The sequence below is a fragment of the Dryobates pubescens genome, chromosome 3, assembly GCF_014839835.1.
Source record: "Dryobates pubescens isolate bDryPub1 chromosome 3, bDryPub1.pri, whole genome shotgun sequence".
Classification (NCBI taxonomy): Eukaryota; Metazoa; Chordata; class Aves; order Piciformes; family Picidae; genus Dryobates; species Dryobates pubescens.
Window position 1 is genome coordinate 17,156,560 of NC_071614.1, and position 24,174 is coordinate 17,180,733.

At 46.1% G+C, this 24,174-nt stretch overlaps 1 protein-coding gene across 1 annotated transcript in view; it reads right to left on the bottom strand.

Moving 5' to 3' along the window:
- The window catches only part of XRN2 (5'-3' exoribonuclease 2), a 66,666-nt gene that overhangs the window by 17,085 nt on the left and 25,407 nt on the right, over positions 1-24,174 (bottom strand). The window contains exons 17-27 of the mRNA XM_009905217.2: positions 21,956-22,091; positions 13,724-13,831; positions 13,554-13,643; positions 12,361-12,433; positions 10,587-10,670; positions 9,663-9,760; positions 9,491-9,570; positions 6,972-7,028; positions 4,774-4,842; positions 4,552-4,686; positions 2,663-2,790 (exon numbers count right to left, since the gene is read on the bottom strand). Of these exons, the coding sequence (XP_009903519.1) occupies positions 2,663-2,790; positions 4,552-4,686; positions 4,774-4,842; positions 6,972-7,028; positions 9,491-9,570; positions 9,663-9,760; positions 10,587-10,670; positions 12,361-12,433; positions 13,554-13,643; positions 13,724-13,831; positions 21,956-22,091 (1,058 nt within the window). The remainder of the gene's footprint in view (positions 1-2,662; positions 2,791-4,551; positions 4,687-4,773; positions 4,843-6,971; positions 7,029-9,490; positions 9,571-9,662; positions 9,761-10,586; positions 10,671-12,360; positions 12,434-13,553; positions 13,644-13,723; positions 13,832-21,955; positions 22,092-24,174) is intronic.

Consider the following 24,174-nt stretch of genomic DNA (forward strand, 5'->3'; position numbering starts at 1 on the left):
GATAGGATGAGAGGGAATGGATTAAAGCTTGAGGAGGGTAGATTTAGACTGGAGATTACAAAGAAATTCTTTCCAGTGAGGTTGGTGAAACACTGGAACAGGTTGCCCAGGGAGGTTGTGGACATCCCCTTCTTGGAAGTGTTCAAAGCCAGGTTCTGTGAGGCCTTGAGCAACTTGGTCTAGTGGCAGGTGTCCCTGCCCATAACAGGGGGGTCAGAATTAGATGATCTTCAAGGTCCCTTCCAGCCCAAACCGTTCTATGAATCTATGAACCAGGGTCTCTGCCTGGTAATAGAGGGGTTAAGACACACAATGGCTGCTTGGCATTGAGTCAGCTGCTGTTCCTGTTTGTTGTCAAGACTTCACATTGCAGTCATCTTAACTCAGAAGTTAATTACAGTCTAAAACTAATCTGGTGTGTTAGCAGAAGAGGAGGGGAAAAAAAATCTTAACTGACAAAGATGACATTTGCAGCCTGTTGCACTGTGGTCTGCCACAAAAATGGAGAGTGCCAGGAACCAGCTTCACTGTGGGATGAAGAGCCTCTAAGAGCAACAGCAGGCACACAACCCCTGCAATGCCAATAAGCCTTTTGCAGGACAACTGCTGGTGGTGACTGGAGGGACCAGCAGGCTGACCTGGCACCTCTTTTTTGCTTCATGAGCAGGAAAGCACACGATCAGCCTCTCTCTAATGGAGAAAGCACCATTAAGAAGAGTAGCAAGGGAAAAGAAAAACCAAACAAAAACCCCAAAGCCTTGTGCTCAGCTTTGCCAGGCACACCTGCAGAACAGCAACTGGAGATGCCCGAGGTAATGCGAGGGTGAGGGAGGGATGCGTGGAAGAAAGCCACCAGACAGTTCTTCTGAGGCCAACAGATGGCCCGGGATTTCATATTGATCAGTGGATTCAAGCCTCCTCAATTTGAAAGAATGATGGCACTGGGGCATATTTGCATGTGGAGTGCCTCCTATACAACACAAGGTGCTCAGATGCCACGAGGATGAGAGCTTTCTAAGTGCCTAATTGGCAGGATCAGCTCCATGTACATCCGGCAGAGAAAACTGCCTTGCAGTAAGTATTCCCCACAAAGTGCCAAGATTGGAGTTTCAGAGGACTTGAAGAGTGGGCTCACAAATAGATTTTTCTCACCTCAAAACCACACAGACATTTTATCTTTTTGGAGATTAATGAAAAATGGGATGCCTCTCTGGTGGCTCTGCCTTCCCATTCCCCACACTCTTCCTTTTTAGCTCTATTGCTTTGTTTTAAAATCCCACTTGTTTTCCTCTCATCAAAGCCAATAGCTCCAGGCTCTCCTATTCAATCCATCTTTCCACTTCAATATAGATTCCTCTTACAATAAAGCTTCTGCACACCTCATTTACTTTGGGACTGGCCAGTGAGTTTGATTCAGAGTGGCCATCAAAAGTATTCACTCACAGTAAAACTCTGAGTCAAGTAGGAAAAGGCTGAGAGCTTCACTATGGACTAATCTGGTCTTCAATGGGAGACCAAATGTTGGAACTCAAGCTTTATCTGTCAGCTGTTTAAACTTTCAAACACTTTCATAATTCAACATTGGAAGAGCTCAGCTGAAGAGGAAGAGCTTCTTACCTTACAGCAGCTTTTCAGGCAGTTTAGCCAAGTTTCCTTCTGTCTCAATCCCTTCATTATAGCAATGCAGCTCCCAATCACAGCAAAGAAAGAGTCTCATCTAGCATCTTTTTTTGGGAACCCTTTGCACAAGCACTTCCTTCCCACCAGGAAGAATTCCACTTTAAGCCATGCAGGCTTTATCTTGCCACTTCCAGTGACCCCCTTATTCACTGAACCAACAGCAGTGGCATCCCTGACCATCTCCTACCACCTCTCTGGCTGCAGTTGCAACACCTACAGAGGAAGGAGAATCCAGCCCAGGGACACATGAAGGCTCATCCTGAATGTCTCCAGGAGTGGGGCCTCAACTGGGCAACCTGTTCCAGTATTTCAATCACTCTCATTGTCAAGAACTTCCTCCTGATGTCCAACCTAAATGTCCCCTGCTCTAGTTTCAAACCACTGCCCCTTGTCCTACTGCTACAAGCCCTTCTCAACAGTCCTTCCCCAGCCTTCTTGTAGGTTCCCTTCAGATATTGAAATGTCACTCCAAGGTCTCCCTGGAGTGTTCTCTTCTCGAGGCCGAACAGCCCCAATTCATTCAGCCTGTCTTCGTAGGAGAGTTGCTCCAGCCCCTCTGATCATCTTTGTGGCCCTCCTCTGGACCCTCTTGTGTTGAGAAGGTCCCAGAGCTGGACACAGTACTCCAGTTGAGGTCTCTTCAGAGCAGAGGAGAGCAGCAGAATCACCTCTGTCAGTGCCATTGGCCTTCTGGGTTGCAAGTGCACGTCACTGGCTCACGCCCAGCTTTTCATCCTCCTGAGTCAGTTTCTGCTAGGCTGCTCACAATTTCATCATTCCCCAGCCTGGATTGATATCAATACTGATATACATTTTGGTACATTTCACCACAATCATTTCCTCAAGGAAGCCTAACAGAGAAGGGCAACGCAAAGCTAATGAAAGGGATGCCTGCAGCCACTTTAAATCTGTGGTAGTGCAAAGAAGAGGAAACACAAATCTTTTTTTCAAACTGAGACATGTAGGAAGCAGAACCACTTACTTGACAACAGTTTTGGAATCTGCTGCTGCCCACCCATCAGTGGTCTGGCATAAGGGGTCCCGTAGCTTCCAAGGGGTACTGCATTGGCATACATTCCTGGCATCCCTCTATCCCTTGGCATTGTATGCCTGTTATGTGTAAGAAATGGAAAAGAAAAAGAACAGGGTGGTGTTTATCAACTGCAACTCACAGCACAGCTGCTACCCACCCCATGGAATGCCCCAGCCCTCTCCACTGCAGCACAAGAACTGGCTTACAGCCCTGGCTGGTTTTCCTCTGCAGAACTACATTCAGGTTAAGACTTTGATGCTTGTGGTGCCTCTCACCCTGGACAGTGATTTAATGAGACATCAGTAACCCAGCCACACTTGTTTGGTTTTTTTTAAACTGAGACATAAAAGAACAGAAGGTGGTTGGTAAGTGCAGTGCTGAGACAATTCTATTTTCCAGCACAGAAGTGGAGGAAAGGGTGCTGCTTTTTCTTTTTCCAGCAAATCCAGAGTCAGAAAATGAAGGAGAAAGTATTTTTCCTTCCTAAAGAGACACTTGTGTTCAGGTGCTCAGAGTTTACTTTTATTTGCTAGTTAAGACTATTTCCTTTAAAATATTCTATTTCCTGGCTTTGTTAAAAGTCTGTCTCCTTGCCCTCCTCAGGAAGGGAATCAATTTCACTGTATCTACAATACATAACCACAGCTCATTCTCCCACCCTGCACTCCCTGCACTCAGCAGCATTTCACACTGCAGCACCTCAGGGAATTATTTTGGACTTCTGGATAGCTAATAAAGACTGATTGTGACAATGCCCTGAAAAATTCAGTGGATGGAGTGTATGGTGTTACATGTGTGCTTCAAACAAGGGCTTTGAAGCCTCTTTTTTAAAGCAGAAAAGACATTACTGTCTTCATAATAATCATAGAATGGTTTGGGTTGGAAGGGACCTCTGAAGGTCATCTAGTCCAAACCCTCTCCCCTTTTTTTGTCCATTTGTTTGTTTGTTTTGTGTACACCTCCCAGCAGGCCTCAGGGCCCACTCTAGAGCTGATTTTTAGCTCCAAAGGAAGCTAAAAAAAACCCAATGGGAAGTTAGTTAAAACCAAACTTCAAGTCAAGAAGGATGCAAGGCATGGCAGCAAAATATCCCTAATATAGAATCTTCATCAACACTGAACTTAAATATCACGTCAGAGGTTCCAACATGGAATTCCAGCACTGAATCTCTGAATCCCCATCCCCTTTGGTTTTAGTATTTATTGATTTAAAACAGCAAGCTAGGAGCACAGCCATCTCTGCAAGGCAGGCAGTGCCAATGTCATCAGTCTCACAGGATCACAGGATGTCAGGGGTTGGAAGGGACCCAAAGAGATCATTGAGTCCAACCCTCCTGCCAGAGCAGGACCATACACTCTAGCTCAGGTCACAGAAGAATGCATCCAGATGGGCCTTGAAAGTCTCCAGAGGAGACTCCACAACCTCTCTGGGCAGCCTGCTCCAGTGCTCTGTTACCCTTCCAGTAAAGAAGTTCTTCCTTGTGTTGAAGCGGAACCTCCAGTGCTGCAGTTTACATCCATTGCTCCTTGTCCTGTCACAGGCAGCAAGTGAGCAGAGCCTGTCCCCTCCCTCCTGACCCCCAGCCCTCAGCTATTCATAAACATTGATTAAATCTCCTCTCAGTCTTTTCTTTTCCAGACTAAAAAGCTCCAGGTCACTCAGCCTCTCCTTACCAGGCAGTGCTGCAGTGCCCTAATCATCCTCACTGCCCTCTGCTGTACCCTTTCCAGCAGATCCCTGTCCCTCTAGGATTGGAAAGCCCAAAACTGAATGCTGTACTGAAGATGATGTCTCACCAGGGCAGAGCAGAGGGGGAGGAGAACCTCCCTCAATCTTACCCTAACGTTCTGAAGGCTGACTGGTCCAAGTGGACTGGCTTTCTGTCTCGGTTAAAACCCAGCTGTGGTCTCCACGGCCTGCCGTCATTGTTGGTTTTCTCCCAGTCTCCGGGCTTCAGAACTGGAGCAGGCTTCCTTCATGTTAAAAATAGGTTCCATAAATACTTATGAGAGCAAATATCCAGACTAATGAAAGAAAATAGAATGGCAACTGATACTTACTTTGCACCAGGTAACACCACAGCCTTGAAAACAAAGTCTTCATCGAACTGCGGATCTTTGAAAGAGATACTAAGAGAAAATATCTGAGAGTTAGCTCTACTTGATAATTAAGACTAAAAGATTAAAAAGCCATTGATGCTTTATTAACAGCAATGTACACAGCAGCAAAATAAAAGTTTAAAGAACCCCCATGGAACTGCAAAGTGCATTTCTTGCATGTGGATATAGCGACTCTATATATCGGACTTGGATGTCTGCATTTTGCACAGGGTGACCTTGTTCCTCCCCAGGCCAAAAGAAAGTTTCCTGTCTAGAAAACTATGCATGGTAATCTTCTGCAGACTCTTGAGTACAAATCTTCCAGTCAGAGCACTAATTATACTTGATTAAGTTCACAGGCTGCCATAGCACAGACAGGAAGAATCTCAGTTTCAGACAAACTGAAGAACAATAAAGCTTAAAGTGGCTGAAAGCTTAATTTCTGCTGGTGCATTATACAGCAGTTTGGGTTTGCTCTAGGAAAATTCATCCACACTCCCAGTAATTCCAAGCTCCTGGTTTAAGCATCCAGGTCTTAGGTAGGTTCCACTAAGGACATGTTTGAAGTACATAGCACTAACCCACTTGTGGTTCTCTCACTGCCTAACCATTTGTTACCATAGAATGGCTTAGGTTGGAAGGGACCATAGAGACCTTCTACTCCAACCTCCCTGCCATGGGCAGGGATACCTCTCAACTAGTCTTGGTTGCTCAAAGCCTCATCCAACCTGCCATCAACACCCCCAGGGAGGAGGCACCCATAGCATCTCTGGGTCACCTATTTCAGTCTCACCTCCCTCGTATTGAAGAGCTTCTTCCTAAGATCCAGTCTAAACCATCACCTTCAAATCATTCCCCCTTGTGCTATTGCTAGAAACCCTTAAGAAAAGTCCTTTTCCAGCCTTCCTGTAGGCTCTCTTCAGGTATTGGAAAGTAGCTGTAAGGTTCCCCCCCAGAGTCTTCTCCAGGCTGAACAGCCCCAGCTGCCTCAGCCTATCCTCATAATGCCAGGAAAGGCAACAGTGAATAGCTAAACAGAATCATCTCGCTCTTCCAGCTGAAATACATCTGTTGTTCAGCACAGAGAATGAATGAGGCTCAAAGGAAAGAGAATAATGGTCCCTTGGAAAACCCAGTCAGAGTCACAAGAACTGAAGAGCAGAATCATGACTGCTCATACTATCTCAAAAGACAGGAAGAAAAATCCTTGCCATGGAGGAAGGGACAGAAGTGTAAAAACAATTCAACCCCCCTGACAGTGGCAGACGGAAAAAGCCACAAACTACCTTTAACTCATCAGTCAGAGTAACTAAATCCCCATTTCAGAACATCCTTTCCACAACATCCTGACAAGCTACAGCTTGGCACTTCTTACTGCCCCTAGATAGTTATTCTAGCTGAGCCAAGCTACACCTCCTTAGAGGGGAAAAAAAATCTATGCAGAGAGATCACAAGTGATTTTCAGCATCTCAAGAGTCTTATGTGGCTCAAGAAGTGAAGGAATCCAGCATTACATACAGAGAATGACCTAAAACACACAGCACAAATTAAATGAGCAATTAAAATCTTCTGTGACCACAAAAGTTACTCTTGGAGACTCTGCATTGGTTTTTTATTCATTATGAAGTTCCTTATCGTTCTCCCAAACACCACACTCGAGCCAAATTACTCCTTTACTTCTTAAAGACAGAAAGCTTACATTCTCAGGCATGCTGTGGGAATTGCTAGGAATGAAAATGGATAAAAACCCAAGAGGAAAAAAGTCCACAGCTGGAGGGCTTTCAAAATCAATACCCAGTTCTGTCTGGGAGGCTTGCTTTTATGAACAGTTGGGTTTATTTAAAAGTCTTAGTGCAGCCTTTTCAAGCTCTGTAGGTGTGACTCTTTGTTTGCCAAAGACCCAGATGTCCCCAAAGAGAGAAATGACCATTTTGGACAACCTTGCAGGGCACACTGCTAAGCATTCTTTGCTTAACCACCCTTACCTGAGCCCACAACATCATACCTGGGATTCACTTCTTAACAGAAAACCCTCAAATAAAATCTTCAGTTTGACTAAGAGAGGGATTCTGCTGCACAGTCAACAATGCAAAACATCAGACTGAGTTTTCATTGCTGAATTGTGTGTGGCATTGCATTAAACCCCCCAGTTTACCTACCTGACTGCAGAATTTTGTGTCAGATCACGCAGCATTGGAACAGGAGACACCACTGTCCTGGTGAAAGAGAAAAACCTCTGTCAAACCATCATACTTCTCACCATTTCCTCCACTTTCTCTGTTGCTACCACTCTTGTTTCTCTGTCAACTAAGCCTGCAAGCCAGAAAAAGAGATTAAAAAATTAACCTGCCTTTCCCCTAAACCAAACACTCCTGTAAGCACTGGAATTACTGAATCCTTATTTCTTAAAGGCATTACTTTTGTGGCTGATCTGTGGATTCTCTGGTGCTGAACAGTGGGTTCACACACTTCCCACTGCTCAGCAGCCTCTTCACAAACTTGAGTGCTGTGCACCTTGGCAACCTCCATATACTGCCAGGGTGTGCATGTTTTTAAGTGGACAGGAGAAAACCAGACCCTGACACATATTCAGATACTGTGAGGACAGAACATTCCTTTGCTAAGAAGAAAAAGTCTTTGAAGTAATAAAATAAAACAAATTTAGCAGCTGTTTTATGGAGTACTTAAAGAGTCTCCTTTCTAACAGAGGTTTAACAGGCTGACAGGCAGTTACATCTTGGGCCCTTCCAACCCCTAACATCCTGTGATCCTGTGATTTTAACCCTTTCCTGCTTCCATCCAGAAAACTTAACCTCTTCCATTCCAGCAGACCAACAACATGCCTGAGAAAAGTGACTCTTAGTAATCGGAAAGATTTCTTTGCTCAGCTTGTTCACAGAGGATGGAATAGGATGGCATAGAATAAACCATGTTGGAAGAGACCTTCATTGTGTCCAACCCAACATCCAACACCATCTAATCAAGTAAACCATGGCACCAAGCACCCCATCAACTCTCTTCCTAAACACCTCCAGTGATGGGGACTCCACCACACATTCCAATGGCCAATCACTCTCTCTATGAAGAATTTCTTCCTCACATCCAGCCTAAACCTCCCCTGGTGCAGCTTGAGACAGTATCCTCTTGTTCTGGTGCTGGTTGCCTAGGAGAAGAGACCAGCCCCCACCTGTCTACAACCTCCCTTCAGGTAGTTGTAGAAAGCAATAAGGTCTCCCCTGAGCCTCCTCTTCTCCAGGCTAAGCTGTCACAGACTCATGTTACACACAGAGGTCACAAGCTGTACAACATGCTGGCACTGAGTTTGATCCAAACTTTTTCAGCCAAGGCAGACTTCTTTTGAAGTAGCACTACAAACCCTGCTCACCTTCACAGAATCCCTAGCAATCTACTTCCTTTAACTAAAAAAAAAAAAAAAGAAGAAACAAACCAACCAACCCCATTTCTCAAGCCCTAAGGAAGAAATTGCCCCAAGTTTCCCCCCCACCCCCCTACAGTGCTATTCCAACAACAACTCTGACTTGGTTATATTGTTCACAAGCCATGACAAGAATAAAGAAGTGTACATTAGTGAGTGTGACCTAGGATACATTATCTGTCCAACAAGACCAGAGTGTTTGTGCATTTAATGCAAATGAGTTACTGAACACCTGCTTATGCCTCCAAGCAAAGGTAGATATATGAATGCATGCAGCACAATGGGAAGATCACACTGATAATGTCTCAAACTAAAGACATTATCTAGAAAACAAGAAAATATTAGCATTTTTTCTGTGCCTGGCTGGTACCAGTTCTGAATTCAGTGCCTAAGTGGAAAACAGTAAAATACAGCTCTTTGTGGGGTTTTCTTTAATGAAATGAAGATTTTCCTGCTTTTAGCAGGGGGGGTGGACTCAATGATGTCTGGAGGTCCCTTCCAACCTCCAGCACGCTGGGATTCTGTGCATTTTGTATTACCATGAAAAAATGCTTGTTGGCTTGTTCTTTTAAACACCAGGCATTGTTGGCAGCTGCAGACTGCACTAAATTAACATCCATGCAACGGCAAAGAGGCCAGACCAACATGGCTCTTTCTGAACAAGGTCACTTCTATTGTATTCAAGTTAGAATATAACATTACAATAATGCCGAAGTTGTAGCAACAACATTGATGTTAAAGCACAGCAACAACATTGATGTTAAAGCAATATTAAAGTTATACTATTATTCAAGTTAAATATATGGCTGTTAAGTTCAAGCATCACTAATATATAAAAAGTCAGCTTCCACAGATGCAATGACAAACAAAAATTCATCAGCAATTAAACACACACACATTAGAGTGCTTGAAAAGTTGCTGATGCTGCTTTAAAAGCCTAGTTCTGAAATATCTTGCTTTTTTTGTACATATGCTGGTGATAATAGGTATCTCTCAGATTGCATTGGGTTGGAAGGGATAATCAAGAGTCATCTTGTCCAACCCTCCTGCAGTCAGCAGGACAGCTCCAACTACACTCAGGGTACCTCCTGTTAAGCCTTATGGAAAGTCATGTTTAGCCTCAGAACCAAATGTGTTGCATTACCAGTTTTAGGTTTCTTGCTGAAGGCACAAAGATACTTTTATTCAAATGCAGACATCTCAGAAGGAAAAGACCTTCAGCATCAAACAACCCATACTCACTGATCTGGAAGAACAGCATTGTCATTGAGTGTAAGCTTTCCCTGGATTCCATGGCACAGCTCTGGGGGCATATCCACTGGCTGTGGAAAAAAATAGTTTTCCAGCTGAAGCACTCTCTTGGACCTCCATTCTCAGGGTTTACACCATCCCCCAAGAACAAAGTGCAACCTACCTCTGTATTTTTGGTCTTGTACTGTTCCACAATAAAGTCACAAAGAGGATGGTGTTTACCAACAAAGAGAACATCACCACCAAGGCTGTTCCTTCTGCCTAGAAAAGATGAAGAAAACAGGATGAGAGTTCAAAGCAAAGACGGAGGGAAGAAACGTGGAGCAGACCAGCACACTGCCTTGTTGGCACCTCCACAAAAGAAAAGCTCCACTGTGACTTAAGAGAAAGCTTGGAGAGTGGTTGGGAAGAAAGGGGCTCTGCCCAGAACAAGCTGTCACTGGTCACAAGGGTAGTTGGCAGGCAGTGAAACAAGGAGGATCTTGTGTTTAATAGGAGGAATGTTGAATTTAGAACAGAGTAATGGTGAAGGTACAGACAGGCTGGGTAAAAAAAACAAACAAAAACAAAACCCAACCCAAAACCCAATAAAATAAAGCTCCCCTAAAACCCAGTACACCTCCTCAGCAGTCTCCCTACAAGAACCAGCTATGATTTTTGTACAGTGGAGAAAGAGACACATACTTTTCCCGGGGAAAGTCAAACAAGAAGCTTCACATATCCCAACTGAACACAGCCAGCTGCCGGTCAGAACAGCCAATACACCTGTCAAGCCTTACCATCAGCTCTAGCTTGGAAAGAGTTTATCCTTCTGATGGCAACATATTCATTAATAATTACTTTTAAAGCATATACTGGTAGAAACTTTTCATACCATTAAGCTGCCATCTAATTTTCAGCTTAAGTCTTCTGTAGGTCTACTTGAGTAAAAGGAAAGTAAATGAAAGAGCTACAAAACCGAACCCATCAAGGATCATTCCAATCACCAGCACCATCCATGAAGAAGAGGCTACAGCCTGCCTTAACTTGAACAATCAAGTGTCTGTTATACTGGGGCCATTTAGGGTAAACCAATCATAATTCTTACTTTCTTCAGGAGTGAGGTCAGGGTAGACTTCTTCCAGGGCAGCTCTAAGGCGTCGCTCATCAACAAATGGCAATAAGGCAACACCTATAAAACCAAAACACATGAATATTTCCCCCCCCAACACTTGTTGGAACAAAAAATAAAGACACTAGCAGGGGAAGCTCTAACAGACCCAAGAAACAACTGTTGCACCAGGCAGAGAAAACCTTGTGTTTTCAGGGCTGTGAAACAGGCTGTTCAGAGGTGGGGCAGGATGAAAAGCAAACTCATCTCCAAGCGCACCTCCATCCTCATACTCCTCCCCCATCCTGGGTAGGCACAGGCACAAGCAACCTCCATCCACATCTGCCTCATTCATGAGCAAGATTCAGATTGCATTGGGCTGGAAGGGACCCTCAAAGCACATCTTGTCCAACCTCCCTACAGTCAGCAGGGACACCTTGAGCTACCTCAGGATGCCCAGGGACGCATCAAGACTGATCTTGAATGTCTCCAGGGGCAGGGCCTCAACCACATCTCTGGGCAACCTGTTCCAGTATTTCACCACTTTAATTGTAAAGAGCTTCCTCCTGATGTCCAACCTACATCTACCCTGATCCTGTTTCAGACTATTGCCCCTTGTCCTATCACTCCAAGCCCTTCTAAACAGTCCTTCTCCAGACTTCCTGTAGAATGTAATAGAATAGAATTAACCAGGTTGGAAGAGACCTTTTGAGATCATTGAGTCCAACTTATCACCTGACATCATCTAATCAACTAAACCAGGCCACCAAGCACCCCATCAAGTGTCTTCATAAACAGCTCCAGTGATGGTGACTCCACCACCTCCCTGGGTAGCCCATCCAATGGCAAATAACTTTCCTATGAAGAACTTCTTCCTAACATCCAGCCTGTAGGCCTCCTTCAGGTACTGGAAGGCTGCTATAAGGTCTCCCCAGAGCCTTCTTTTCTCCAGGATGAACAGCCCCAATTCTTTCAGCCTGTCCCCATAGTAGTGGTGCTCCAGCCCTCTGATCATCTTTGTAGTCCTCCTCTGAACCTGCTCCAGCAGGTCCATGTCTCTTATGCTGGGGGTCCCATAGCTGGACAAAGTATTGCAGGTGAGGTCTCACCAGAGCAAAAGGGGCAGAATCACCTCTCTAATATCCTGTGTTCTGTTTTGTGCCCAACCAATTACAGCTGCAATTGAGATGTGACACTATTGGCTGAACACTGTAACCAGCCACAAAATTTGACAGACCTTCACAATGATCATTCTCTAAAGAAAGAAGCAGCTGCATTAAATACTGCAGCTGGTTTCTCATTCTTTGTATGCATCCAAGGATTTCTGTATTTCCCAAAGCATTTTTCACAAGGTACTAATGAGCCACTGATTGAACAGAGAAAGATCCATTAATTAAATGCAAAGGAGACAAAAGGTAATTACACAGTAAAGGCTGATAAAAATAGAAAAAAATGATTCATCTAGCTCAGGACAAATTAACAAATCTAGAATGATTGCTGAAAGTGCTAATAATCATTGCCAATCCTAAATCAGTTCCTGAACCATAATTTGTACTTCATCCTATTTTCTTCTCCAAAATGTACCTGCTGCAAGGTACTCCTCCCCCACCATCAAGTACCACAAGATACCTGTGTGACTTTGTGTGTCATTATCTCACTGAGATAACCTTCCTTATTCTTCCTGGTCTTAAATAGAGTCTGACTAAGGTCAGGCTTCTATAGCTCAATAAAACAAACCACCAAAAACCCCAAAAGGAAGTTGAAACTTCACCTTGCCAAGCGTATTTCTTCCCATTTAAATCAATAGCAAAATCTTCAGGGTAGAAGTCAATTATGCTTGATTCCTGCAGTTAAGAAAACAACAAATAAGTCATTAAAAGTCCATTATGAAATTGACTCAGAATGTCATCCAGTACTGCACAGCACAGTGGGGGAGCAAACAGAGCTAAGCAGGATGCAAAGGGCTTCGAGAACGTTTAGGAAATGCCATTCAAACACAAAGTGTGGTAGGGCACTTCCACTACTGATGTTATCAGAACAAGAAATTAAGCAGGAGAGAATTGTAGAATCAATCATAGAATGGCTCAGGTTGGAAAGGAACTCAGAGATCATCTACTCAGTCTCCCTGCCATGGACGCCTCTCAACTAGACTTGGTTGCTCAGGGCCTAATCTAACCTGGCCTTAAACACCTCCAGAGATGATGCATCCACAGCCTCCCTGGGCAACCTACTTCACAGTCCACCACCCTTGTACTGAAGAACTTCTTCCCAAGAGGCAGCCTAAACCTGCTCTCCCTTAGCTTCAGAATAGAACAGAAAAGAATTAACCAGGCTGGAAAAGACCTTTGAGATCATCGAGTTCAACCTATCACCCAACACCATCTCATGAACTAAACCATGGCACCAAGCACCCCATCCAGCCTCTTCCTAAACACCTCCAGTGATGGTAACTCCACCACCTCCATTCCCCCTTGTCCTGTCTCTAGACACCCTCATGAAAAGTCCTTCTGCAGCCTTCCTGTAGGATCCCTTCAGGGATTGGAAGGCAGCTCTAAGATCCCTCCCCCGAGGTTTCTCCAGAATGAACAATCCCAGCTCTCTCAGTCTATCCTCATAGTAGGGGTGCTCCAGCCCTTGGATGACCTTTGTGGCCCTCCTCTGGACTCACTCCAACAGCCTGCATAATTACAGATAACTGGGTGAAGGTAATCTGCTCCCCAGTTCAGTTTTGCAAGGTTTCTGTACAGCACTAAACAACCTTCCTCAAGTGTCAGAGTCACAAAACAACGTTTCTCACTGAAACATCTGAAATCAAAGAATCACTTTCAAGGCTCTTTGAAGAATCTCTGCAACCTCCCAAACCCATTCCCTCCTGGTCTCCACTAGTTTTCTGCCTGAAGTCAGTCATGCTCACACAACTACAAGACATCACAACCTCACAGAGAGGAAAACAAGGATTCTTACTGGATCTGTCATGAGTTTCCTCCATGTTGGCGGCAGAAAATTTCCACTTGCGGCTGGAAACACTCCCATAAGTTGTTCAAGAGGCTTAAACTGTTGAAATGAAACAAGGAGATGGATGTAGGACACTTCTACCAGGCTGTTAAATCATCAATAGATTAAAGATGCCCTACCGGTTTGGAGCCCTTCTCGAAATCTGAAGGCATGTCTGCGATACCCTCAAAGTCCGAGGCAAACGGAGCGTAGTGAAAAGGGTAATACCAGTTCCAGGATGCACAGCCCTAGGAGAGGTCAACAAGAGCAGACAAATCAGAAAAGGACAAGAAAACAGTAAGCCTCACAGCCCAGTCACTAAAGATGAGACCATTCAGGCCAACAGGACAAAAAGGAGTCCACACAAATAGACACGAGTGCTTGCTTCTAAACGCACTCTGGATGTCAGGGTGGGACTCACTCTCTCTAGTTTGGCCATGAAGAGTTGAGTGCACAGGGCAGGGAGTGGAGACCACTGGCATTACCACAGGAACTTGAAGGTCACCTAGTTCCAATACCCCTGCCACAGGCAGGGACACCTCCCACTAGCCCAGGTTGCTCAAAGCCTCATCCAACCTGGTCTTGAACACTGCCAGAAAGGGGGTGTCCAAGATCTCCTTGGGCAACCTGTTCCAGTGTCTCATCATGCTCACTGCAAAGAATTTCTTTGTAATCTCCAGTCTAAATCTACCCTCCTCAAGCTTCAACCCATTCCCCCTCATCCTATCACTACAAGCCCTTGTCACAAGTCCCTTTCCCAGCCTTCCTGCAGCCCCCTTCAGGTACTGCTCTAAGGCCTCCCTGGAGCCTTCTCTTCACTAGGTTGAACAACCCCAACTCTCTCAGCCTGCCCCCATAGGGGAGGTCCTCCAGCTCTCTGGTTATCTTCATGGCCTCCTCTGGACCTGCTTCCACCAGTTCCATGTCCTTCTTATGCTAGGGGTAACAGAACCAGACACAGTAATCCAGGTGGGGTCACAGGAAAGCAGAGTAGTGGGGGAGAATCACCTCCCTCATCCTGCTGGTCAGAATCATGCCAGATAGAAAGCCAGTACAGAGGCCTCTCAGGAGCAGAAGCATTTTTCTGGCAGCACACAATCTGCACTAGTGTTTTTCAATGCAAAGTCCCACCACTAACTTGGGATAACTCTCTGAAAGAATTGGGGCTCTTCACCCTGGACTTTACATTTCAATATCTGAAGGCTGGGGAAGGATTGTTTAGAAGGGCCTGGAGTGATAGGACAGGGGGCAATGGTTTGAAACTGGAGCAGGGGAGATTTAGGTTGGACATCAGGAGGAAGTTCTTCACAAGGAGAATGGTGAAACACTGGAGCAGGTTGCCCAGAGATGTGGTTGAGGCCCTGTCCCTGGAGACATTCAAGATCAGTCTTGATGTGTCCCTGGGCAGCCTGATGTAGTTGGCGGTGTCCCTGCTGACTGCAGGGGGGTTGGACAAGATGAGCTTTGAGGGTCCCTTCAAATCCAATGCAATCTGTGGCTGTGTGATATGGGGTATCAGAGAACCCTCATATGACACACTCTCCAGGGTGTGAAAGTGTGAATGGTATTTGTTGCAGGTTACAAAGTATTGTGGTTTTAATTGTCACTTCTCCATTCAGTATCAACACAAATACAAGCTTTGAGTAGCATTTTGCTTTTCCCCTCTCTTATTCTTCTGTCTTGAATGTTGGGAAATCTAAAGTGCCTTCACTTGAAAGAGGCAAAATAACCCTCCAAAAGGAGAAAATAAAGTAAACTCAAAACACATCAGAACACAATGCACTTGGTAAAGGAAATGTGGCTCTGGAAGGTCTAAGTCAAGCTTTCCCCTCCTCAGCTATTTTTCTTAGCAGTACCACTTGAAACAAAACCCTCCTATTTTGACTTCCAATGTTGAACAAGTAAATGTCAATGAGGCTCCTCCAGTGATATTTTTGGTATAAAATTACAGAGACTGTAATTATTAGATGCAATTCTTCAGATGGTTTCAGTATTTTTCAAAAGCCAGGTGGATTCATTTCATCTGGGGTTTTTTTGACTTTCTTGTTTTGTTTCTTCCCCTCCTTCCCCCCCTCCAAACAGATGTCCTCCCCACTGAACATGCTCTGCATTACAAGCTTTTTAATCACCCCAGCCCAACAGCTTCCCAATCTAACTTCCCTATGGGCTGAAGTCCATCTGATTGCTGCTCCACACTGATACAGACTGCCCAGGTACTGCAGGTTACAGCACCTTGCTTACACATCGCTCTGCAGTTCAAGAACAAACAGCAGCATGTGCAAGTATCTCACTTTTGGGGTTCTTTCCCAAGTATTTTAAGTCTGCAATGCAATTTTCAGAAGGTCTAGAGAGAGATTTGCTGCTTTCTTGAGTAATCTGAATAGGAAGCAAAACAGCAAAGCCTAAACATCACAGGATCACAGAATGTTCAGGGTTGGAAGGGTCTTTGAAAGGTCATCCAGTCCAACCCCCCTGCCAGAGCAGAGTAGGTCCCACAGGAGTGCACCCAGGTGGGTTTTGAACGCCACTAGGGAAGGAGACTCCACAACCTCTCTGGGCAGCCTGCTCCAGGGCTCTGTCACACTCACACTGAAAAAGTTTTTCCCTATATTCACACGGAACCTCTGCTCCAGCTTGTACTCATTGCCCCTTGTCCTGTCATTGGGCATCACCCAGCAGAGCCTGGCTCCATCCTCCCAACACTGCCCTTCACATCTTCATACACATGAATGAGGTCACCCTTCAGTCTCCTCTGCTCCAAGCTAGTGAGCCCCAGCTCCCTCAGCCTTTCCTCACAATGGAGATATTCCACTGCCTTCAGCATCTTTGTGGCTCTGTGCTGGACTCTTTTCAAGCAATTCCCTGAGGTCCTTCTTGAACTGAGGGGCCTAGAACTGGACACAATGTTCCAGATGTGGCCTCACCAGGGCAGAGCAGAGGGGCAGGAGAACCTCTCTTGACCTACTAACCACAGCCCTTCTAATCCACCCCAGGATGCCATTGACCTTCTTGGCCACGAGGGCACATCGCTTGGCTCATGATCATCCTTCTGTCCACCAGGTCTCTTTCCCCTGTGCCGCTCTCCAACAGATCAGTCCCCAACCTATACTGGCCCATGGGGTTGTTCTTTCCCAGATGCAAGACTACACTTGTCCCTGCACTTCATTCAGCTTCTCCCCATCCAACTCTCGAGCCTGTCCAGGTCTTGCACAGCCTGAGGGGATGTTGGTCACTGCTCCCAGTTTGGTGTCTTCAGCAACCTTGCTGACAGTGCACTCTGTGCCCTCATCCTGGTCACTGATGAATATATTGAAGAGCACTGATCCCAGTACCAACCTCTGAGGGACTCCACTAGTCCAGGCCTCCAACTAGACTGTGTCCTGAACATGTAAACAACTGTGTACTCCCATCAAGTTTTTTTCTTGGAACACTTCTAAACCAGAAAATATCTTCTGTGCAGCAACTTTTCCTTGAGGTCTTCTCGGCACTCCTTCTCAATTTTCTTGAGAGTCCTATAATCCTGCCTGAAGTTGTTGTTAACCTCACTGATCTATTTTCTTTGCAACTGAAATCATCTACCACTTTTATATGCCTCAGTCACTTCAGCCAGAACATCTACAAACTCCAAAGGACAAGGAGTCACCTACATAAACCTCAATAACTGAAGAGGTTTTCAACCAGCTTAGCTGGTGAGTGTTGCAGAGGGACTTGTCCACATGGTTTTAGGTGTGCTGTATGCCTGTCTTCCAGCTCCCATACATTTAAAGCCACAGAACTTGCACCTGCAAACACAGCTCCAGTTTGAACAGTGTGAAAAGCACACAGTGATGTCTGCACAAGGCCACAGCCACCAATCACACAGCAATGAACACACAATGCAGGCACGCTTCTTTGGATAACAGCCAAACATGACTTCACAACATTCATAGATTTACAGAATGAGTTTGGACCTTGAAGATCATCTAGTTCCAACCCCCCTGCCAAGGGCAGGGACAGCCTCCACTAGCTCAGGTTGCTCAAGGCTTCATCCAACCTGGCCTTGAACACCTCCCCAGGGAAGGGGCATCCACAGCCTCCCTGGGCAATCTGTTCCAGTGTCTTGCCAGCCTCACTGTAAAGAATTTCTTTCTGATCTCCAGTCTGAATCTGCCTTCCTCCAGCTTCAATCCATTCCCTCTCATTCTATCACTGCAAGACCTTGTAAAAAGGCCCTTCCCAGCTTTCTTGTAGGCCACCTTTAGGTACTTCAAATGAACATAAAAAGTTTGGTCATTTCATCAACATGATCTCAGTTTTGCCTTAACTCCCTTTCTTCAAGCCCCCCCACATCTTCCTTAAAATCCAGACTTCTGCAGTCACATTGAGAGTTTTCCAGCCACATTCCAGCTACAGCTAAATCCATGTACACACTTGGGAGACATATGGGCACACAGTTCTTGGCATATACCCTGCCATGGTTAGCAGGGACACGGTTTGCTTTCAGCAGCCCTGAACTGTGTGCAGTGCTTTACAATAAGTGGTAAAATAGTACCACAGTATCACAGTATAACTAAGGTTGGAAGAGACCCCAAGGATCATCAAGTCCAACCTGTCCCAACAGACCTCACGACTAGACCATGGCACCAAGTGCCACGTCCAATCTCCCCTTGAACACCTCCAGGGACAGTGACTCCACCACCTCCCTGGGCAGCACATTCCAATGACGAATGACTCGCTCAGTGAAGAACTTTTTCCTCACTTCGAGTCTAAACCTCCCCTGGCACAGCTTGAGACTGTGTCCCCTTGTTCTGGTGCTGGTTGCCTGGGAGAAGAGACCAACCCCTACCTGTCTACAACCACCTTTCAGGTAGTTGTAGAGGGCAATGAGGTCACCCCTGATCCTTCTCTTCTCCAGGCTACAACAGGTTGCCCTGGAATGTGGTTGAGTCTCCATTCCTGGAGACCTTCAAGACCAGACTTCATGTGGCCCTAGGAAGCCTGATGCGGGTCCCTTCCAAGCTGATGCAATCTGTGAATCATGGGAGTTTCCCCTATAAAGGTGCCCAGGTCACCAGCAAAAAGAGCTGCTATCAACTGCAACAGACTTGAAAACTTTGAACTTCATTCACACCCACCACAACAGGGAAATCAGATCCCAAATTCAACTAATTTATCATAGAATCATAGAATCAATAAGGTTGGAAAAGACCTCAAAGACCATCAAGTCCAACCTGTCACCCAAGACCTCATGACTACTCAACCATGGCACCAAGTGCCACGTCCAATCCTTTTTTGAACACCTCCAGGGATGGTGACTCCACCACCTCCCTGAGCAGCACATCCCAACGGCTAACAACTCTCTCTGTGAAGAACTTTCTCCTCACCTCCAGCCTAAATGGGGAAGGGACATGGACACACTCTCTTTTCATTCTACAGTTGTGGCAGTTTGGGCTGGGTGCCTCCTGCTGCTGCCACCCAAGATACACCTCTGGTGTCACAAATGTCCAGCCCAGTGAGAGGACACAGAAAGCTGTGTATTCCATACCCATAACGTCCTGCTCCCTATAAATCTATCACCAAGGTCTCACACTTCCTCTTTCTTCCCTTGCTAGTCCTGTGGGAGATACTCCCTATCTGGTAATGGAGGGGGAGTTATCTCAAGGCCTCTTAGGCCTAGCCAGGCCTAATACCAGGAGGAGAAGGGGGAAGGGCAATCTCAGATCTGGCCAGCTGAGATTAGCCTAACAGTGAAAGGAGGAGGGAAGAAAGAGCCCTGAAGGGTTTGGGTATACCCTCAGGTAGGGAGAAGGAAATGCTGGGATGCTTCTGGGTGTGCTGTAAGGGACTCTGTGTGCTTTGGGTTCCTTTTTGTCACTATGCTTGTAGCTTCTGTAAAACACTTCACTGCTTTTCCATTTAAACTTTCCATCACTTCTGCAATCCATTTGTCTTGAGTCTCATTGCTTCTGCCCTGGTGAGAGGCAAGAGAGGATCTGCCTCAGCCTGGGACAAAGCCCTGCTGAGAGAGATGAACTTCAGCAACCTGAGCACATTCTGTTCCCAGGTCACACACAAGAGCTAACTCACTTTGTCTTCAGGGCACGGAGCTAGTTATTAACCATGGGCACAACAACCCCCAATGCCTAACTAATCTCTTGCCAATCTGACATCTCAATTATCAAAAGATTTAAATCAGACACAGATTACTTCAATCACAATACACTTCATAGAACATCATTACAATCTAGGGGGGAGACTGACAACTCTATTTCTTTCAAATTCTTGCTGGCATCTCGCAGGCTCTGCCCTTTGTTCACTTATTTAGCCATCTGCAATCTCCCTCTGCATGGCTACCTACTGCACAGGAAAAGCAGGCATCAGCCCTGAATAAACTAAAAAGTGCTGTGACTGTGTGTGGGAAACAAAGACTGCATTCAACTCTTGAGTGGCCAACAGAATGGACACCCACTTACTGTATATCTTCACAGCATCACAGAATGCCAGGTTGGAAGGGGACCCCAAGGTCTGACCTTTCCAGCTGATAATGAGATGGTCCAGCACCCTGACAAGTTGGGTCTTAAAACTGAGCAATGTGGGAGAACCTACTGCTTCTCTTGAGAGGTAATTCCAAGGTCTGACCGTTCTCATGGTGGAATATTTTCTTCTAGAGTCCAATATGAATCTCCCCAGCAGGAACTTGTCCCAAACACCTCTTGCCTTTTCCTTGGGACTCCTTGTTTAAAGGGAGTCTCCATCCTCCTGGTAGCCATCCTTTATGTACTGGTCCATGGTAATGAGGTCTTCCCTAAGCCTTCTCTTCTCCAAGTTGAACAAATCCAGTTCTCTCAGCCTTTCCTCACATGGCAGGGCTTCCAGTTCTGATTATTCTGTAGGCCCTTTTCTGGACACTTTCTAGCCTGTCCACACCTTCTGTAGAGCAGGGACCAAAACTACAGGCAGTGCTACAGGTTGGCCTGGCAAGTGCTTAGTGGGACAATGACTTCTTTATCTCTGCTGGTAATGTTGTTGATGCCACCCAACATCCTGTTGGCTTTCTTTGCCACTGCAGCTCACTGTTCACTCCTGCTTGCTATCCACTAAGACCCCCAGGTCCCTTTTCCCAGGGCTACTCTCCAGCCAGGTGGATCCTAGTCTGAGCTGCACTCCTGGGTTATGTGTTCCCAGGTGCAAGACACTACATGTGTCCCCACTGAACTTCAAAAAGATATTTGCTAGGCTGGCTCTTCTTTATGGAGTGTCAACCTTCCCACTCATTTTGGTGTCATGTGCAAACATCATCAGGGTGCTCTTGATGCCAACATCCAGATGATTTATGAAGACATTGAACAGCACTGGGCTCAGTACCAATCCCAGGGGGACCCCAATTGTTACTGGCTGCCAGGGTGAGAGAGAATTATTTACTGCTACCCTCCTGCTACCCTCTGGGTAGGGCCTGTCAGCCAGTTCCCCACCCACCACACAAACCACCTAGCTAGACCATGACATGTCAGTTTCTCTAGGAGGAGCTTGCAGGGAAAAGTATCAAAAGCCTTGGAGAAAGCTTAAAAGCAATCTCACTGCCTTTGAAAAAATGAGCAAGAGATGATTACTGTTTCCTAAACTAAACCAGGGTGCAGACACAAAAGAAAGCTTTACAGAATACAGAATTAACCAGGTTGGAAAAGACCTCAGAGATCATCAAGTCCAACCTATCACCCAACACCATCTCATCAACTAAACCATGGCACCAAGAGCCTCAGCCAGACTCTTCCTAAACACCTCCAGTGATGGTGACTCCACCACCTCCCTGGGCAGCACATTCCAATGGCCAATCTTTCTTTCTGGGAACAGCTTCTTCCTAACATCCAGCCTGAACCTCCCCTGGCACAGCTTGAGACTGTGTCCTCTTGTTCTGGTGCTGGTTGCCTAGGAGATGAGACCAACCCCCATCTGGCTACAACCTCCCTTCAGGTAGTTGTAGAGAGCAAGGTGGTCTCCCCTGAGCCTCCTCTTCTCCAGGCTAAGCAACCCCAGCTCCCTCAGCCTCTCCTCACAGGGCTGTGCTCCAGACCCCTCCCCAGCTTTGTTGCCCTTCTCTGGACACCTTCCAGCAGCTCAACATCTTTCCTAAACTGAGAAGCCCAGAACTGGACACAGGACTCCAGGTGTGGCCTAACCAGTGCTGAGCACAGGGCACAATGACCTCCCTGCTCCTGCTGGCCACACTGTTCCTGATGCAGGCCAGGATGCCATTGGCCTTCTTGGCTGCCTGGGCACACTACTGGCTCACATTCAGCCAACTGTCAACCAGTACCCCCAGGTCCCTTTCTGCCTGGCTGCTCTCCAACCACTCTGTCCCCAGCTGAAGTTTCAAAGGAGACATTTTGAAGTACCTGGTAATAGTATCTGAGCACCCAGCAGAGGCCTTCCACGTAGGACTGCACAACCTTGCGTCGGAATTTCTCGTCAGATGCATCGACATCGAATTTGTTTTTGTAGTAGCGCTGTTTCCAACCTGTCTCCCATAACCTGCAGGGGGAAAAAAAACCCACACCCCCCAAAACAACAACCAACCCACCCCCACCACAAAGAGATGTCAATCCATGGTAATATATGCACGCTGACACATCTGCATTCAAATCCGAGCCAAAGTCACTCGCTACTTCAATTCCCACTTGGATACAATTTAAATGAGGGCATAAAAACTGACAGTCAAGTGCAGGGGAAGGAAATTTGATGACTGGCATCACAGAAAATCCAGATGAAATTGTGAGGCTACCATCCTCAGGAACATCTCCAAAGTCCTTGTTAGGAGCAGAGCAGATTTTCAAACACATGCCTGCTGCTGTCAGGATTTTTCAGAGCAGTATTGCTCCCAGTGTCCTGGTGTCCCTGCCCATGGCAGGGGGGGTTGGAACTAGATGATCCTTGTGGTCCCTTCCAACCCTGACTGATTCTGTGATTCTCATCTTTCTGATCAGGAATTTACTACCAAGTCTGCCATTCCAACTTTGTTCTTTAAGTCTTCCAGGAAGCAAAGATACTCTTCTCCTTCCTTATGTTGTTTTACCTGCCCTAGGCCAAAAATCTTTATCTTCCTGGAATATCTTCTCACAGCAAAGTTCATTCCTCTATCCTTAACCCCCCTCTCAAGCAGAGAAGTGGGATAGTTTCCCTGCTACTCAAAGGAAAAAGTAAGTAAATAAATAAATAAGCAATCAGCAGCAGTTAGATGTATTGCAGTGCTGTTCAGACAAGCCCTGATTACCAGCAGAATTATCTGAGCCTCAGGTACCCCGTGCTTGCTGACTCGTGTCGGACAAGCTCCCTTTTATGCAGGGATCTCCAGTGCCAGAGATGAATGCTAGAGTCAAAAAAAGTCATCTCAGACACCATTTATCCTCACTGCACACAGCTCCCCCTTATGCCTGTCTACAGATGGGGCAGGGGAAAACAATCTCTTGCTCATCTTTGACAAGCACCTGAATCCTTTGGCTCTGCTGGAGGAGGTTAGGGAAAACAGTGAATAATGTGCTTTACTGTGCCACGTTTCAAGCACAAATATCCTGTGAAGAATAAAAATAAGCACAGACCATAGGCTCCTTGAAAAGTGACAAGGCATGAGGAATCTTTAAGGTTCCTTCCAACCCAAACCATTCTATGATTCCATGAACACAGCTGTGGTGGGCATGGGCAGCAACATGAATCACAGCCTACAAACTCCAAAACTTTCCTTCCTTGGATGTTTTATTTGCTCTGTTCCCTGTTCACAGGATCTTAGGGGTTGGAAGGGTTGGAGATCATCAGGTCCAACCCCCCTGCCAGAGCAGGACCATAGAATCTAGTGCAGGTCTCACAGGAACACATCCAGACCGGGCTGGAAAGTCTCCAGAGAAGGAGACTCCACAACCCCTCTGGGCAGCCTGCTCCAGGGCTCTGTGACTCTTACTGTAAAAGAAGTTCTTCCTCATGTTGAGATGGAACCTCCTGTGCTGCAGCTTACATCCATTGCCCCTTATCCTACCACAGGATGCAAGTGAGAAGAGGCTGTCCCTTCCTTCCTGACCCCCAGCCCTCAGATATTTATAGACATTTCTTAGATCCCCTCTCAGTCTTCTCCTCTCCACACTGAAAAGCCCAAGGTCTCTCAGCCTTTCTTCATAAGGCAGTGCTCCAATCCCTGGTGTTGCATGTCCATTTTGAGAGGACAGCTGAGCCACAATGAAGAAGCTATGAGCACATCAAACTTTCAGGTGTTACTCTTAACAGACATGATGTAATCTCAAGGGAAATCCTAGTTCAGCTCAGACACTGCCATCTAAAAAGCTAGTGTAAGTAATGGAATGATTAAGCTTTATTTAATGTTTGGTTTAGTCATGATATGCTTCAGAACTGGCTTCCTCAAAGAACTATTTGGCTCCCCAGTTCAAGAGGGACAGGGATCTGCTGGAGAGGGTCCAGCAGAGGGCTACAAGGATGATTAGAGGACTGGAACATGTGCCTAATGAGGAGAGGCTGAGGGACCTGGGGCTTTTTATACTGGAAAAGAGAAGACTTAGAGGGGATTTAATCAATGTTTATAAATAGCTGAGGGCTGGGGGTCAGGAGAGAG